Source organism: Tenrec ecaudatus, chromosome 3 (genome assembly GCF_050624435.1).
Source record: "Tenrec ecaudatus isolate mTenEca1 chromosome 3, mTenEca1.hap1, whole genome shotgun sequence".
Classification (NCBI taxonomy): Eukaryota; Metazoa; Chordata; class Mammalia; order Afrosoricida; family Tenrecidae; genus Tenrec; species Tenrec ecaudatus.
The window spans coordinates 115,552,781-115,571,309 of NC_134532.1; the positions used below are offsets into that span (position 1 = coordinate 115,552,781).

Below are 18,529 nucleotides of genomic sequence, written 5' to 3' on the forward strand. Positions count from 1 at the left end.
TTAAAATTTCTGTCTTTCTTGCCACAGTAGACCATATGAATGTCTGATTCAAAATGGCCAAGACTCTTTGACTGCTATCAAGATGATGCTGACTCATAGCAATCCCCCTGGAGGTTTCTGACACTGTAACTGTCTTTAGGAATAGAAAGCCCCATTTTTCTCCCTGGCCAAAACTAGTCCATTTCAACTTGCTATTGATCTTTATGCATTCCATTTCTTTTTTAACAGCTTCTAATTTTCCTTGATTCATATTTTGCATACACATACATTCCACTTTATGATTATTACTGGGCCAGCCTTTTCTTTTCATTTTGAGTTATGCCACATCAGCAAATTAAGGTCCGGAAAGCTCTATTCCTCAGACATATTTAAATATATTTTGAGTGCCTTCTAACCTACAGGACCACCTTCAGATACTATAGCAGTCAATGTTCTGTAGCTATACAGAAAGTTTTGAATGGTCCCTTTCATTTTTTTTTCATTTTCAAAAGTAGACTTCCTTGCCCTTCTTCGTGGTGTGTCTTCTATCTGGAAGCACCGAGGAAGCCTGTCCATCACAGGAACCTTGGTGATCTTTGAAACAGTGGTCTGAACAGTTTCCAGCATCCCAGCAACAATTTTTCGTTCTTTGGGTCTCCAGATCCTGAAATTACTGGCTGAACTGTTTCTATGCACATGCCCCAAAGCCGGTCTATTTCAAGAAAAGCAGCAAGTGTGCACTGGGGTACTGATTTCTTCCTTTCACGAAGTTCTTGTGTGTTTAGCAAAAAAGAAAAAAAAATCACCTGAAGGTGTTTGTTAAAAAATGCAGATTTCTGCATTGAACCACAGCATCTTTTTTCCTCCTTCTCATCTCAGGTAGAGCCAAAGCAAGTACACCTTGAATACAGGTACATTCCTGCTAATGAGACTCAGGGGCTCACATAGCCAGAAACACTGCCCTAACTATATGGTAAATCATGGCCCTAACATTGTAATGTTATTCATTATATTTTCTGGATATAAATGTTATTTTATCTTTTGAAAGGTAATGGCCTTCAAAGAATAGCCCAAGGTTATGAGCCTGAGTCTGTTTCAGAGCCAGGAAATCCATATCTCAGGCACATTTTTAGAAATGAGCTTTGAACTGCACCATGAACGTTTGTGGTGTATTATTTAGATTAACTTCCATATTGCTATTAAACTTTCCAGATGGTTTATTTATCTGCCCTACTGGAGTGCATGTTTCTGGGAGGAAAGAATCATACATGTATAAATATATATATATTCAACATTATCTCTCACACTTCATAAATATTTATTAGGCTCTCAATAAACATTTTACTTTTGGTTGACATGTAGCTTAAGTTGCTTTGAAAGTCATTTTAGTTTCCGAAGCATGAAGCCACTTCTCTTGTGCATATTGCTTCAAACCAAGTTGGTCAAGCACTCCCTTGCAGGGCAGAAAATGGAGACCACACCTAATATTCATTAGAAATTGGCAACTGTGCACTTGGGCTCCGTTATTTAGCCACAAGGAGAAGGCAGAACGACCGTGAAGACTTTGACTGATTACTTGGCGATGGGAACCAAGCCCTTAGGGTGTTCCAGACTCTCCTTGGCCTATAAACCTGTTTGAAAACCTGTTTCTCAGAATTTAAAGCTTAGCTCCATTGAGGTCAGTATTATAGTAATGTCAATAATCCTACTACTCTCAGTCTTCAGGCAGACCTGTACAATTAATCATTAACTTTGTTTTCATGGAAAAGGTAACTTTAGGGAAAATGTCTCTAACTTAAGTGATTTGATTTTTATGTTCTTTCCCTTAAGAAATAGTTCTGTCAATCTTTCCTCCTTTGGATTTTGTGCTTTCTAAACCTTAGCTCCTTCCAGTCCCTGAGATTATTCCCTAGAATCAGAATGACTCTGAACACCGAGCATTAGGGCACCACCAAGGAGGACGCGCTAGACCTTGAGAAAAAGAGCAAATAGGCCACCGAGTCTGAATGCAATTTTGGGTAACTGGTACTTCACATGGTCTCAGAATCACTTCTGCTTTTTTCGTCTTCATACTGAGCTCTATTGCCGAATGAACTATCCTGGCAAGTGCTACTTCTTCCTCTTGGGACTCAAGATTTTGGTGATGGATAGTGTTGATCCCCTTGTGAGCAGACAGGTCCATTTGTGGTCAGCACTTAGGAACACATCACCAAATAAGCTTATCTTCATCCTCTCCTTGGGGTGGGAGTTAGGGGATGATGTAAGATGCTAATCACGTCTCTAACTTAAGCGCTATGAGTTTATCTCACTATGAGGTTTTCCTATTTTATTTCTAGAAATTAAAACAAGGAAAATGATCCAAGATAGACATTTATTGAATCAGATTTTGCCAGTTACAGGGGCAATGGAAGAAAGAGGTAAAAACCACTCAAATGCAGGACAATATCTTATTTTTCCCAAGGGAAAAAGTACCACTAGAGAGAGAACTTGTCTCCGACTATGTGGCTTTATTAAGATGGATCTGACTTCAGACCTTAGTGTTTCTCTGAATTGGTTGCTAACACTGAGCTAAACAAAAAAAAAAAAGTGGAGAATAATTGACAAGAACTACATATCACGTACTATATTTAAAAGTTAGCTCATCATATTAAGCTTCTTACAGGGAGGTCCAATGTCTTATTTATTTATTTTATTCACAACATCCATAGCTGTCTTTGGAAAAAGCACTAAATAAATTCTTGCCATTCAGTGACTTTAATGAGTAAAGTCTTTTGCATTGGCAAGAAACATGATTAGGAAATGCAAAAATCCTGTCTACTACAATACATTAAAATTGATGAATTTTTAGGCCATAAGCTTCCGTTTACACCCATCTTCAGACTCAGATCTAACTTGGAAAATCCTCTTTCATAATATTTGGGAGCTTCAACATGTTCGTGGAAAAAGAATATTTCTTTCCTATGAACTTGTTGAAGCCTCTTGTAGTTTTCATTAATATCTTCCTTTCATTTTAAGCCAGCCACATCCTCCTGTCCACAGGGTGGTTGCTGTTGTTATTTGCTGTGCAGTGAATTCTGAATTATGGGGAACATGTGTGTGCAGAGTAGAACTTCTCTACATCTTTTCAAGGGTATGAACTTTCAGAAGCATATCTCCAGGCTGTACTCTCAAGCCACCTCTGGTTGGATTTGAACCACCAACCTTTTTGGCTAATAGTTAAGTGCTTAACTATTTGTGCCACCCAGGGATTCTGGTCCGCATTAAGACCTCTTTCCAATAGTATATCGAGCAGGTATGTGGTAAATAGTCAAATTTACCAAGAGCTCTCTCTGGTTGGTACATTTCTGGCCTGCTACAGATCTTTCCATACAAGATAGTCCTTAGAGGTGAGATACTATGCTAGAACCATTGGGCCAGCTGGTGAGTAGAGTGGGTGATTTTTGTGCCTGGAAAGAAAACTGTACATGCAGGGATATATGAAACACATATTTATGCATATAAATAAAATCAGAAGAAAATGCAAACTGTGGTTATTGAAAGATGGTGAAAAATAAGGTGTTAAAAGCAAAGCTTATGTATTCGTGCCTATATTTCAAATTATTATAGTGAATACTAGTTTTTGTAGGAAAAAATGCCTATTATATGGCATAGCCCCTCAAAGTTTCAGCAATGAAGAAAGGGAACATGAGAAGCTCTTCTTTAACTAAAAACACACTTGAACAGAACCTGCCGTCTATCCTTTTCCCCTTGTTTTCCCTCCCTTTCACTCCGCTGGGTCAGGGAGGAGAGACTGGCCATCATTCCCCCGCGTCACTGACCCTTGTGCTCTGGTGATCGCAGCGCCCTGTGCTGTCACACACACTCCCTGAACGAGGCGCAAGCAGGGGAGTAGCAGCATCTTTTAGGAGAGGCTTTCCTTCCACACTTCAATTTTTGGTATCACATTTTTCCTACCTCTATGGGGCCCAGAATCTTCTCCCATGTGATTTTTATTCATTTTGGGGTGGGGGTCGGGGTGGGGGTGGAGGAAGTCAGTCAGGGTTTCTCGCATGTCAGCTCTTCATAACTGGAGCACAAAGCCTCACCAAACACACGATTTAAGTGAGACCCTTCTTCTACATCCATTTACATTGTTCCCTGCTGGGAAACTGAGTTGGGATGAAAGCCGTCCTTGGAAAAGGCCTTACTTTAAGGACTGGATGCAGTGGTTCAAATGTTGCTTCAGCTCGTCCTCCTTCTCATAAGACTCCAGAACACTGTGCGCTTCGTCGTGATGATAGCAGTAGATCTTATAGATATCTTCCAGCGGGCCTTTAATCTGCAGGAACACTGCTCCTGACAAATGTAAAACAGAAGCAAAATGATATCCAGTCAGACCAACCTGGCACCTCACATGTTTATTATTCAACAGCGTTTGACTGGTATTCAAAATTTGGTGAGGCCTTGCTTTATTCAGGAGGGGTGGAAGACTGGCCATGATTTTTTTTTTCTCTTTCCCTTTTCCCTGCCTCCCAATTCCCTTTCCTCTCTCCTTTCCTTTTATAAAGCAAACTATCAAGAGCTTACTGGGCATAGGTGGTAAGAGAATTTTGGCTTTAACAAAGGGAACTTGATTTGGTTTGGTTAGTGTGTTAGTCCGGGTAGACTAGAGAAACAAATTCATAGACACCCACATGTGTGTAAGAAAGGGCTTTACAGCCAAGAGCAGTTGACTATTGAGACAACATCCCCGCCCAGTCCAGACCAAGTCCATAAGTCTGATATTCACCCATATGTCTGATACCAATCTCTAAAGTCCTCTTCAGACTCATGAAACCCATGCAATGACATTGACATCGAATGCAGGAAGATTACAGGTCAGTGGGTGCAAAGTTTTGTGGATCCAGTGGCGGTAGAAGCATCTCAGCACTAGCAGGGGGCTCCAGTTGATGCCTCCAGTTACCAGGGTATAAGGTCTACCAGCGTAGTGCCATGTGTCTTGTCAATAGAACGTCTCTCAGGGAGTGAGCAGAGTGTGGACTCCCACCTCCAAAGAGGAAATACCAGAATTCCCAGAATCCTCAGGGGAAGGCCATGCCCACAGAGAGGCCTCATTGGACAGACTAGAGTCTACCCCTTCACTCTTAATCCTCACAAATCCCAAATTGACACCAGATTATGCAACTCCACACTTAGTGTGTAGGAGCCTGGCTAACCTTGCTCACTTCAGTTAGCTTGCCTGTGTTTGTATCAGTGCATGCTCAAGACTGATTTTGTAATGTGGAAACTCTTTCCTATTCCATATTGTTCTTAGTGTCTAACAAAAGGCATTGCCACTGAGTGTATTACAACTCACAGTATCCTTATAGAACAGGATGGACTGCCTTGGTGGGTTCCTGAGACTGTAACTTTGTCTTTGAGGAGCTGCTGGTTGTTTTGAACTGCTTACCTTGCAGCTAGCAACCCAATGCATACCCGCTAGAGAAAGGCCCCCTAATGAGTGCATTAGGTACAATAGTAGATCCAACTTCACAGAATCATTTTAAAAATTAGAAGAGGTGGTGTGTCTAAAATTGGGAGCACAGTGCAAGAAGCCTAGCATTCAATGTTAATTTATTTGAGGTGTGGGAAGTAAAATTCCAGGTGCTTGGTAAGTTATTTTTCAATATTTATGACACTATCATTTCCTGAAAGGCAAGCAACAGGGTTTAGAGAAATAAAATATCTCCCTATATAGGATAATAAAAATAGAGCGATTTTTCTTGTGAAAAATCAATAGGATAATATCATGAACCAAGTTTATGGCTGTCTGTTCATAAAGCAACTTGGACTAACTAACTGTATCCAGGCATCTAATGAATCTATTTTGGCATCATGGAAAAATTAGATCTGGAACTGGTGGATCAAGCAGATACCAGCGATAGTTTCACTTAATCACCCACACCATCATTTAAAATCTGTTCGGAGTATCTACTGCCTAACCTGAGGGGGAGGAGGGAAGTCAGGAAATCTGAATCTAAAAACTCAGTTATGGGGTAGTTTTGCCCTGAACACAAGGAGTCACCAGAAGTCAGAGTCAGCGTGGCAAATCTTTCACTCACCCCAGAACCATGTGATGATCTGAGAGGTACACACACAGAAAGTGGGCTAGGCCCTTTCTCAAAGAGCCTTACAGATTCGAGAGAGAAGAAGATTTGGGGGGTGAACTGTTTGGGACGGCTAACTCGATATGCATTGATCGGGAGCTATGAGTTTAGTAACAGGAGTCCATTATGCTTCCTATAGAACCTGTCCTTTCCCATACTTCCTGTACTCCTTAGGGCAGTGGTTCCCAACCTTCCTAATGCCATGACCCTTTAATACAGTTCATGTTGTGGTGACCCAACTATAAAATGATTTTCATTGCTACTTCGTAACTGTAATTTTGCTATTGTTATGAATCAGGCGACCCCTGTGAAAGGGTCATTTCACCCCCAAAGGTGTTGCGACCCACAGTTGAGAACCGCTGCCTTAGGGAATCGAAGGTTAGATTACCTATATTAAGGATGGACATTCCTGAGCTTAAGAGAGTAAATGACTTCTCTTTTTGAAGGTTGTGCGCGGATGTGGCAAAGTCAGGCAGAGGTGCCATATCCTTCTCATTTAATTTTTAGGGTTTAGTCAGTGATTGGATTCAGGTGGTCCACACTTGATTGGCAGGACTGATGCCTATTATTCTGTTGAGTTCGGTGAACAAGTTGCTTAAATGGCAGCTCTCAGGGTTCTCTCTCAGGCGGTTGGCTGGGTGGTCACCCAGTGTGGACACCACCCAGTTCCATTCCTCACTCTTCTTGAATGTTCACCTGGACCGCAGCATATCGTAAGCCCCCGAGTCATGTTTAGCCTGTCCACAGGTATAATAAATAAGATGGAGCTATGTGTGTGATACTCACTTATTCGTTTCATAAAACTCATTTTACTTTAGATGAAATGCTGCATATTATCCCCTTGTGTTGGTTACTTCAGTTAACGAGCACGTAAGGTAAAGCGAGAGAGTGCCAAAAAGCCAGGGAAACGATGCTGAAGGACAAAGCGCACAGCTGATGGAGTGGCGAAGCATACTGCCAGCGAGGAAGCCGACCCAGAAACAATAGGGAAATACCCAAAAAAACAATTTTATTGTTTTTGTCAGAGATTATTTCATAGATTTTGTTAATATTTTAAAACTCTGATCTGGTCTCGTGTAGCTCTTTTGTTGCTCTTTTTTAAGTATTCACTGTTTGAAATAATAAAGCACCTTTCCTCACTTCTTAGCCTTTTGCCAAAGATCAAGTGTAATAAACTACCATTGGGTATATCTTTTTTTTTTAACACTTAAAACAGTCATTAGGGCAGGGAACTGGTTGCTAAATTATTTGAATTCCACTAATGATTTTAGTTCTCCACATTGCAGAGTGTTGCCGGGCAATGAATGTACAGGATGATGCAGTTGGAAAGAACACTAGGCTTTGGATCAGAAGGCTGTGTCAGATGGGATTTGCGTGGTTATTTGGGGAATAATCTTATATTTAAAAATGATTTGAGCCTCAGTTTTCAATTTCTAAAATGGAAACAAGAGTAGTTCTGGCGTTACTTTGAGCATGGGTATAGAATTGGCGGGTAATAACTACTTGCTCACTAACTGTCATGGGCACATAAGGCTACTTTGTTCCTAAAATTAAAGCAATCATATTTTTAAGCATCATATTCCTTTTCTAATTTATACCTAACTCCTGAAAGACTCTCCAACAAATAATTAAAATGTGGTTTCCCTGTGTGCTTTAGACTCTAAAGCAGTATGTGTGTGTGTTAAATTTTTTGGTGCACTTGATTTTTGTTTGATTGATTTACGTTTTAACAGAGTTCTTTTTGGATCTGTAAGAAAATGAAATAGTCTTGAACATGTTCGGGGTTGAAGAAATGAAGATCTTCTTGTTTGTTCCTGATACATATTTCTACTGTGTTATTTCCATGCATAAAGGTCTGGAAGCCCCCAGTGGATCAGGGGTTAAGGCCCTGGCTCCAGCCCAAAAGGTTTGAACCCACTAGCTTCTCTGTAGGAGAAATCTAGGGTAGTCTACTCCCACGAAGATATACAGAATTTCTCTTCAAGGCAGTTAGCAACACAAAGATTAGGGGGGAAATAGTATAAGAGGTGAAAATAAAATAAGTCAGAGACTAAATTTAGGACTGGGCTTAAGGTGAGACTTCTAAGTTACAGCAAACAAAAAAACCAATGTCTTTGTACCATTCCAATTTATAGCCACCTCACAGCACAGAAGAGAACTGCCTCCTGGAGCTGCCCAACTACACATCTGAAAGGGGGTAGTCTGTCTCATCATTTCCCTGTGAACGGCTGGCAGGTTGGAACAGTTGGCTTTTCAGTGAACAGCCCAGTGTTCTTTAACACTTGTGCCACCGTGGGTACTTCCCCAGTAGCAGACTCTGGCAGCAAATGGGGGTGGGGAGAGCTTTTATGTCCCAAGACACTGAGGTCAAGAAGTAATAATGGGCTATAGGTTTAGAGGGAGGCTCAACAAGCAAGGCTGAATTGACTTGTGTCCGTGATTTGAATAGATAGACCCCTGGACAAGATGCAGTAGCAAATATATACGTCTACAACAAAGAAGCGAAGAATGGCGACAAACAAAGGAAGAGCTAAGGCCAAGCTCATAAACTCATAATATGATCAAATCAAATACATTTATTTGTACACACAGGGAACTCAGCAATTGCAATCGACTGGTATTTTCTTTTACAGAAATGGTCTGGTTTGAAAAAAAAATATTCTAGCTCTCTTTCAAACAGCAGAGTCACATTTTCTTCCCTCTTTTACAAATAAAATTCTGTTGGGTCTCTCATAATAATTATTAAAGTTACTATATATTTAAGTACTTTAATTGAAAGTCATTTATTCACCCAAAGGTCAAGTACAATACTGGCAGCCAGAATATTTGATCCCCCTCCCAGCCCTACCAATGTATTCTGCTTCATAATAGCACAGATGAGGCGATGTGTCTTCCGCAGCAAAAAGTGATTCCGTTTCCACGGTAACATAACTCGCGGCCGCGTTTCTCTAGTGGTGAAGGACAACTGCTCTGTCTAATGTCTGTGGGTTTGAAGGGGATGATGAGGAGAGGGAGGGACTGCGCCAAGACCAGGGAAAGTAATTTCACTTCTGGCTGCCTGCCACAAAGGCACCAGAATCCTATAAAATAAATATAACTATCATGTGGTTCCTTTTTACAAATTTTGCAATCCAAGAATCTCTGCAATGGCTTCCAAAAAAATTACCATGAAAAGGGGGAAAAAAGTAAGGCACCCTTTTAATGTCCTTCGTGATCCATGTTAAAAATAGCTCATAAACCAAATGTATCACACATCTGTGTGAGCTGGCTATTCTTTCAACTTTTTATTGTGACTTGGGTGAAGATGAATAGAGCAGATCATCCGATGTACATTCAATAATTCATATGAATTTGTTTCTTCCAGCACACTGTAGTGCCCTCAATGTAACTTCGCTTTGTCCCTCTGGTTCCTGTTTCCATTCCTCCGTCGTTCCTAACCCTTCTGAACTTTGGCCTTAGGTAAATGCTGTCTCTTGATCGCAAGTGATTGATCATGTGAAGAGATGGGCACCTTTCTGCTATTTATTATGCTCCTTGTCATTTCTTTGACTGAAACTTGATCCTCCAGGATGAATTTAGTTTCAGAACTGATGGGGCCACAATTGGGGGACAAGGGGACATCCATCAGTCTCTATGTGACCAGTAGGCCTTTTCCTTTTATGATTTTTAATCTTTTTGTTACACATTTTCCTCCCACTCTCAACAGGATCCCTTTCAGAGAATTTGGTGGTGGTAAAATCGGTCTTCTTGACCTTGAGATGAGAAGTAGATGGTGCCCAGTGGACTGATATTCTCAGTGAGTCTTTGATTTTCTTCACCCCGCTTTTCTCCAGCTAGGAAGAGACCAACACTTGGACTTTAGATGATTGCTCACGACCTTTTAGGACTCTGTCACTCCTTGCCAAAGTAGAACAAAGAACATTGTCTTTAAAGATCGCTTATGTCCTGGTATCATTAGTACTGAATTTCATGTTGTTCCCTTTACTAACTCAAATATGTGTATATTCCTCTTAGCAATCAGTTCTTCTTTATGTCGAGACTCTCGTGTCCATCACAGAGATTTGCCATACCAAACGGTATGGTCTCTGTATCATTCTGAGTAGGATCCAAGATGAATTTTCCTTCCAGGTCAGTAAACCAGTGTGAAACCAATAAGGTCTGAAAGATCGCCTTGTTCCACACCTGGTTTAGAAAAAAACATTTGAAATAGTGAAGTAGTTATGTTAATTGTTTCATCATTTTGGGCACCACTTTGTTAAGTAATTATTATTACCACCAAGTACTTTGATGGAGCCCTGGTGGTGTAGTGATTACTGGTTTGGCTGTCACATGCATGATGGCAGTTCCAAATCACCTGCAGCTCCTCAGAGAAAGACTGGGCTTTCTACTCCTGTAAAGAGTGACAGTCTGACAAAGCACAGTGGGTCACTATGGGTCAGTATGCATTCAGTAACAGGGAAGTTTTTTGGTATTACAGCCTCAAAGAACCCACACTTCCCTCAAGGAAATGCCAGCAAGAGAAAGAGTAAAAGGCACTTCTACATCTCATACTCTGAGGAAAGAGTAACAGAACTGCACAGCAGAGAGGGGCACCTATCCTGCCCTGGGGGATTTTTAAAATGTATTCCCCAAGTAGCGTCTTCTTGAAATAGGAGCTATAAGCAAATACAAAAGCAAGGAGAAATGAGGAAGTGAGTTCTGTTAAGAAGCTGCGAATGATCAGGTGTGGCTCAGTGGCCCCGTTTCACTGAAGAAGCCGTAGGACAAGCTGTGGAAAGAGGTGGTGGCGTGATTATGTTAGGCTGAGATTTGCAAGGTCTGTTATTCGAAACCAGCAGCCACTCCATGGGAGGAAAAAGGGACTTTCTATTCTCATGAAGAGTTACAGTCTTGGAAATTCACAGAAGCGGCTATACCCTGTTCTTTAGGGTTGGCTTGGTTTGGTGTGGATATTAGTAGGAAAGGGTCAGACCATGAAGAAATAAAAACAAAGCAACTCACTGCCATTGAGTCCATTCTGACTAACGGCAGCCATACAGGGCAGGGTCGAAGAGCCCCATGTGAAGCTGAGACTGGCAGTTGGGAACAGCTGACTTCGAGGTTAGTGGCCCAATGTGTAATCACTAGGCTATCAGGGCTTGGCATGAAAGACCTTATTTAACGTTAATTTGAACTTTCTGCTGAAGATAATTGGAAATTAATGGATGGATTTTTGTCAGTATAGTACCCGATTAGACTGTACGTTACAAAGATGAGAAAGATTCATATAAAGTTGGACTTGAAGGAGAGAGGTGAGGGAGATCAGAGACATCAATTTAAAGAGATCTATAAAAGTGAGCATCGCTGTGTAACTGCCATCGCACACCCCGTTCCTTGAGCAAAGGATGAGGCGATCTGCTCCTGTGGAGATTCACAACCTCAAAAACCCAATGGAGGCTCTCTGAGTCAGAATCAACTTGCTGGGAGCGGGTTTATGGATTTATTTATGGCTACAAGGGATAAAGGAGGCCGGGGGTCCGGTGGGCTCAGGGTTGGGCTCGCAGGATCCACAGGGACCGCAGGACAGAACTGTGTGAAGGAGAACAATCTGCAGCTTCAGAGGGCCCAAGGAGCAGCTCCCGTCTGCTCTATTTGAGTCAGAGTCAGCTCGATGGCAGTGGGGTGGGGACTCTAGAAGCTACAATGAAGGTCTAAAGTCGAACGTCATAGTCCTTGAAGGGCCGTTTATTAGAGTCAAGGGCCTTGGTGTGATGTTGCAAGAGCTATTATATTTCTCCTTATTGTTCATTCCCTCACATGAACAACAGAGATAACAATAATACTAGCAGGGTTGGGATGAAGATTAAATGACCTCACCTCTGTCCTCTTTAATCCAGCAACTGGCATGTTATAAATGCTTAATAGATGGCAGCCATAACCACAAAGCCCATTCCTTTGCCAGTTCGTCAGAGAGCAGGCCTGGCATGTTTCTGTCATGCTGGAAGGGCTGCTACCAATAGTTCAAATGTTAGCAAGATCATCCATGGTCGACAGTGGAGTTTGCACAATAGGGAGAAAGAACAGGGGATCCATTTCTGCTGGATTAACCACTGAACCCGTATGAATAGCAGCGGAGCATTATCAGATACAGCGTCCGAGGATGAGCCACTCGTGTGGGAAGACACCCAAATACAGCTGGCAGTAACTGCTCCTCTCCCGACTCTCTACCCCTCTCTCGGGTTCACTATGCACTCAGATGGCCACGCAGAACTCGCACGTACGATGTGCAGGCACGAGGGTTATTAGGAAAGTTCACAGGTTACCCCAGGTCAGGATAGGTAAACAGTAAGGAAACAGTCCCTGGAGAACAGCAATGCCTCTTCTCAGCCAGCAACCATGTCTGTCTGGTCTCTGGGGGCCAGGAAAACCTCCTGCTGCTGTGGCTCACAGCCAAACACACCTCCCACTGCTCCCCTGCCCCGTCTCAGCCTCTGGTCTTAAGGTGACACGGCATCTGCTGCTTCCACCACTTCAGACAGGGATTGCCAACACGCTCCGCTAGCGGCTCTCATTCTTTGGTAATCCTGGGAAAGCTTTGACAGAGATGTGTGTTTTGTCTTTCAGCAGACCATATCCCCAAGGGAACAAAAGACGGTGATTTGGTTCATACTCTCTAGTGAGGTGAAGACTCAGAACACATCCCAACCAAAATCCTGTCCATTGGCTCCACAGAGCGCTTCCTCCAAAATCAGATCATAACCACAGGCATAGAGGCCAGAATTTATAATTTATCACATAAGGGGCTCTGACTGGAAGGGGCGTATTTTGACTACATCTCAACCTGAATAAGCCAAAGCCCTGTAAGTTATGGGACGGCATCAGGAACATTGTATGTGAAGAAAGCAAATGTGACTAAAAAGACAGGAAAGGAAAAGCCAAAATGAGTGTCAGCAGGGCCTCTGAAACTTGCTTTGGAATGTAAAGCATAAAGGAGAAATGGCCTCCAAGAGCCTGGAGCTGGAAGATCTCGCCTTGCAGCACTCTATCTGGCAGTGGTGGGGTGCCATTCACAGGTTCTCCATGGCAGTCCCCAAGGCATGGACAGTCCATCATTTGTCCTCCTCTGGTCTTCGTCAGGATGCTTCACTGAAACCTGGTCACTCTGGGGACACTGCTGGTGTCCTGGCTTCCAGCAAAGCCACCACAGTACAGCAATGTGGCAAATGAGTGATGGCCCTCACGTCGTGGAAACCAGGACCCTGATGCGGTCACGCCAGAACGTCCACAGTGTGAGAAGAGAAGTGGATCTCAGGAGCAAACACTAATCTGGGCAGAGAAACCAACTCTGCAGAAAAGTCTGAGAAAGCATAGAGAAGGCGGCTGTCAGACTGGTTTTGTCAAACCCAAGGAAGGCTTTCAGAATAACTTACAAAGTCATGGGAAATGCCGTGAAGGGGATGAGTTTATTCCGGAGGGACAGAGTCTGTTAGTTGGCCCCCATATTGTTACTCCCCTCTCCTATAACAACAGAAAATTTTTCTACCCAGAATAAAAACTTAATGTTGCAGGCTCCCTTAAGTGTGATTAGGTACTGTATATACTCAAGTATAAGCCAACCTGAATATCAGCAGAGGCAACTAATTTTACCACAAAAACTGCATTAAAAAAATGTGCTGAAAAATTCAGCTTACACCAGTCTGTGATCACAAGGTGTCAATGGTATCAGGTATCAGGCATCAAAAAACAAAAAATATATATTGTAAATGAGGGGGTGTGCAGACTGGAGATCCAAAGCCCATCTGTAGTCACTTGGACATCTCCTTACATAAGGGTCGGTTGGGGGTGGGGGGGAGAAGAGCCAGTCAGGGTGCAGTGTAGCAACAATGAAACATACAACTTTCCTCTACTACCTAAATGCTTCCTCCCCACCCTGACTATCATGGTCCCAATTCTACCCTACAAATCTGGCTAGACCAGAAGATGTACACTGGTACAGATAGGAACTGGAAACACAGGGAACCCAGGACAGATGATCCTTTCAGGACCAGTGGTGAGAGTGGCGATGCTGGGAGGGTGGAGGGGAGAGTGGGATGGAAAGGGGGAATCGATTATAAGGATCTACATATAACCTCCTCCCTGGGGGATGGACAACAGAAAAGTGGGTGAAGGGAGTAGGTAAGATATGACAAATATTAATAATTTATAAATTATCAAGGGTTCATGAGGAAGTGGGGAGTGGGGAGGGAGGGGAAAATGAGGAGCTGATACCAAGGCCTCAAGTAGAAAGCAAATGTTTTGAGAATGATGAGGGCAACAAATGTACAAATGTGCTTGACACAATGGATGGATGGATGGATTGTGGTAAGAGTTTATGAGTTTCCAATAAAATTATTTTAAAAAGAAAAAACAAAAAAAACCCACCTTGGCTTATACAAGAGTACATATAGTCATTAAAATTTATCAAGGGGATATATGTGAATGTGTTCTAGAATGACCTTTAGAAACTTAAGAGGCAGTCAACTCACCCCTGGCTCCTTCTTTATCATCCTTTCTGCCCTCCTGTTCCCTGGAACTAGGATGTCACCCCCTTGTTGAGCAGGGCAGTGAAAGATTTTGTGGAGGAAGCTACCCACAGCTCTAAAATGGATTCGTTGAGCCATTTACACAACAAGGAAGTGCACATCTATCTTATTTAAGTCACTAGCATTTAGCTTTTGTTTCTAGTTGCTTCCAGCTGAGCTTCATTCTATCCAATATGGTATGGATGCTTTGTTGTCCTGGTTGTTTTGCCCTTCTCTCTAGAAAAATATGTGGGGAGAAATTCTGACTAGATAAAGACCCACCCTTAACCTCCCTTTTTTACCTATAAAATTTCATTCAAACCTTCCATGAAAATATTACATGAATGGTTTCTTATGAACTACTTGAAGTAGAAAGTTAGCTGTATATGTATGAAACAAGTATGTAGTAAATTGAAACCGAAAAATCAACAAATATCACGTTAATAGAAAAAGTTGATTAAAACTTAAATCAGTTATGGTTTGAAGTATATCCCAAAGAAAGTTATCTGTGGTCCTGGCTAAAAGTTGTTTGTTAACAGAGTTTTCCGAATATAGAGAAGGGAGGGACGTGGTTCCAGGACCAAAGAGTAGATGTAACTCACTCCCTGGATACCAAAACCAACTGCCTTCGGCTTGATAGCAGCTCATAGAGGGCCCAGGTGTGTCAGAGAGGGGCTGTGCTACACAGGAGTCCCAGCGAGTATGTTTGGGGAAGCAGAAGGCTCTTCTCAGTGGATTCAAAGATCTCATGTCTCAGTGAGCATGTTAGCTGCTTGGATCTGCCAGAGACTTCACTCCTAGAATAAACGGTCTGAGATCTGAGGAAGATAATATAAACTTCTTATTGTCACTTCCTTAAGTGACACGCACAACTGAGCACAGAAGCGTTTGGGGGCGCTACTCCAAAGTGAGAGAACTGAACTAGCTGTTTTAATCTAAGAGTTGCAAGGAGAATTCTCTAAGGTCTGGTCATCAGTCTTGGACGAGAGCCCAACATCCAGGACTAGAAAAGGCAACAGTGGTGTAGTCAGGCAAAAAGGCTAGATCATGGATACACTTTATTGTCTTATTCTAAGGGAGATCTGGTGGCGCGATCATTAAAGTACTTGGCTGACAGTTGAGAGGTCAGATGTCTAATAGAAAACCACCAGCGGCCTCATGGAAGAATGAGATGGCTGTCTGCTTCCGTAAAGACAGATAGATGATAGCCTTAGAAAGGCAGATAGCCTAGGAAGTGGTTCTACTGTGTCTTATAGGACGCCTACGAGTCCAAAGCAATTGGACAACAATTGGGTTTTTTGTTTTGGGGTGAGGGTGGAAAGTTTGCTTTTTTCCTTAGTGTGTGTGTGTGTGTGTGTGTGTGTGTGTGTGTGTGTGTGTGAGTGAGTGAGTGTCTATTCCAGGGGAGAATATTGTGAGGAAAAGGAGTGAGAAAGAAGCGATTGGAAGAATACATTAATGGTTCATATACGCCACTAAATCTTTGCCTTTTTGTCTTTAGTCTCATTTAGTTCTTCCCCAGCCTTAGAACAAACTAATCTGCACAAGACACCTAAAATGATCTGGTTAGAGTTTTGAAATTCAAAGTAAACACAGGTGCCAGGCAGTATAGTATGCAGGTAAGGGATTAAAACAAGCATATTTCTTGAACACCGTCTTGTTATGCTATTTGAAGAAAAAATACATTATATTTCACACAAAAGAGCTGAATGGAAAAATTACATGACTTTTTTTTAAGATAAAATGAAGCTTCTAGGTTATTTTATGCCTGTGGTGGTAGTGTCAAGCCATTAACTGCATATCCCCTGTGGTTCATGTTATTTCTCTGCTGATGCCAGAAGTGTATATATATGTGTGTGTGTGTATATAGATATACACACACACACTCAGAAACACTAGAAAAAGATAACATCAAGAGAATATGTCCATTGGCGCTGACACTTCTGAGGTCCCTGCTGACGAGGCCACAACAGTGGAGTTGGACTAGAAAGAGAAAGTATCCAGAGCGGCATGCTCTTGTCCCATGAGCAGTGTGTTTACTCCTGCAAGTCTCCCGCTTTGCTGTGGAGCCAGGGGAGCCCATTGTGCAGCTGAGGCAGCATGCACCTAGCACATCTGGCATGGAAGATGGCCTGCTGCTTGGGCAAGAACAAACAAGGCTGCATCAGTCGAGTGTGGCGATGGACAGTGTCAGGGAGTTGAAAGAGCCCTGGTCTGCAATTCTAAGAGTTAAGGTCCATTCCTAACTCTGTCCAGAGTCCATGACATACTTTGGGGCAAATCTTCTCTCTCTCTCTCTCTCTCTCTCTCTCTCTCTCTCTCTCTCTCTCTCTCTCTCTCTCTCTCTCTCTCTTTTTCTGAACAATTGAGGCAGTGGTAGCATATGATGTCTAAGTTCAACGATACTATTCGCAAATACAGCTACTTATATTGATGCTTGTTGTACTGTAAGATTTTGAGTCCACAAAAATCTTATGAATCACAACAAAACATTTCCTGTCTTGCTTGCTTTGGGGCTGTCATCCAAACCCCAAACCAAACTGGCTGTCATCAAGTTGATGCCAACTCATTGTGACTCAGTAAGATAGGGTATAACCACCCCTCTGAGTTTCCAAGACTGTCACTCTTTATGCAAGTAGAATGTCTTATCTTTCTCCCATGGAGTGGCTGGTGGTTTCAAACTGCTGACTTTGGAGTTCACACCCAATTAGTAACCACAACACCCCCGAGGCCATAAGGAGGGATCAATATATATATCATGTTTGATGAAGTAGAGGACCAGCAAGGGCAAGACTCATTCTTGAGGCGCTGAATTGATACAGTAGCTGAAGGATGGGTTCAACTATGCTAGTGAAAATGAAGTAGGGCCATTTATGTTCTATTGCACATAAGGTCACCATGAATCGGAGTCAACTCAAGGGTAGCTGTTTATCCATTTATTTACTCAAGATCTCTTTATAAGCTTTGCTGATGACCTTTATATTTTAATGCAAGTTGTGAATATTTATAATAAGGGGGCATGCAAATGATTCCTTCTTTGTGTCAATCATTATACTGGCCGCTTAATATCATTCATTCATTCCATTAATCTAGTAAATACACACAGTTCTAAATGTGAGTGATATCGAAGTAACAAAACAATAATCTGCCCCCTACTCCACCTGAGCTCACATTCCAGAAGGTGTGTCATCTATATCTTATATATATTTTCTGCCATGGAGGTCTTGCTGTTTCAATATGAAATATAAACAATAGATATGGCCTTTCATACCTAGTCATATATCCATTCATCTCTTACTAAGATATCTAGTCTACCGTGAGTGTCTTTTAAGAACAGAAATTTATTTTCTCGTAATTGAAGAGGCTTGCAGTCTGAGTTCCGTGCACCAGCTCCAGAGGAAGGCTTTCTTTCTGTTGGCTCTGGGAAAGAGCTTTGTCTCCAGTCCAGGTTCCGCACTTCCTTGGCGACGTTCACGTGGCGTCTACTTCTGGTGCAATGGGAGAGGTGTTGGACTGCTAACGGAAAGGATGAGGCTGTCCAGTCCCATGAACATTCATTGTCTCCAAAACCCTAGCTGGGGTCATTATGAATCATGATTAACTAGATGGCAATGGGTTTAGTTTTGATTGTGGTTTTGTTTTTTCTTTCCCAGTTTGTCCTTGCTCCCTTGTCTGATCTGCTCCTTATATAATTCCGCAGTGGAAGTTAGTAGGTTCAGGGTGCACCCTACACTGGGTGACCACATTCATATAAGAAAGAAAACTCTGAAAGGGATCACATTGGCAAGTATGGGGAACGAGATCCTAACACTCCTATTTTAGGGGCACAATTCAACCCCTACCACAGAGAAACAGAATTTGAACTGACAATGTACTCAGACAAAA

The 18,529-nt window shown here is 42.3% G+C and overlaps 1 protein-coding gene across 1 annotated transcript in view; it reads right to left on the reverse strand.

Annotated features, from left to right (window-relative positions):
* The window catches only part of ARHGEF38 (Rho guanine nucleotide exchange factor 38), a 185,988-nt gene that overhangs the window by 68,665 nt on the left and 98,794 nt on the right, over window positions 1-18,529 (reverse strand). Inside the window, exon 4 of the mRNA XM_075544856.1 lies at window positions 4,167-4,314. Coding sequence (XP_075400971.1) covers window positions 4,167-4,314 — 148 coding nt within the window. The remainder of the gene's footprint in view (window positions 1-4,166; window positions 4,315-18,529) is intronic.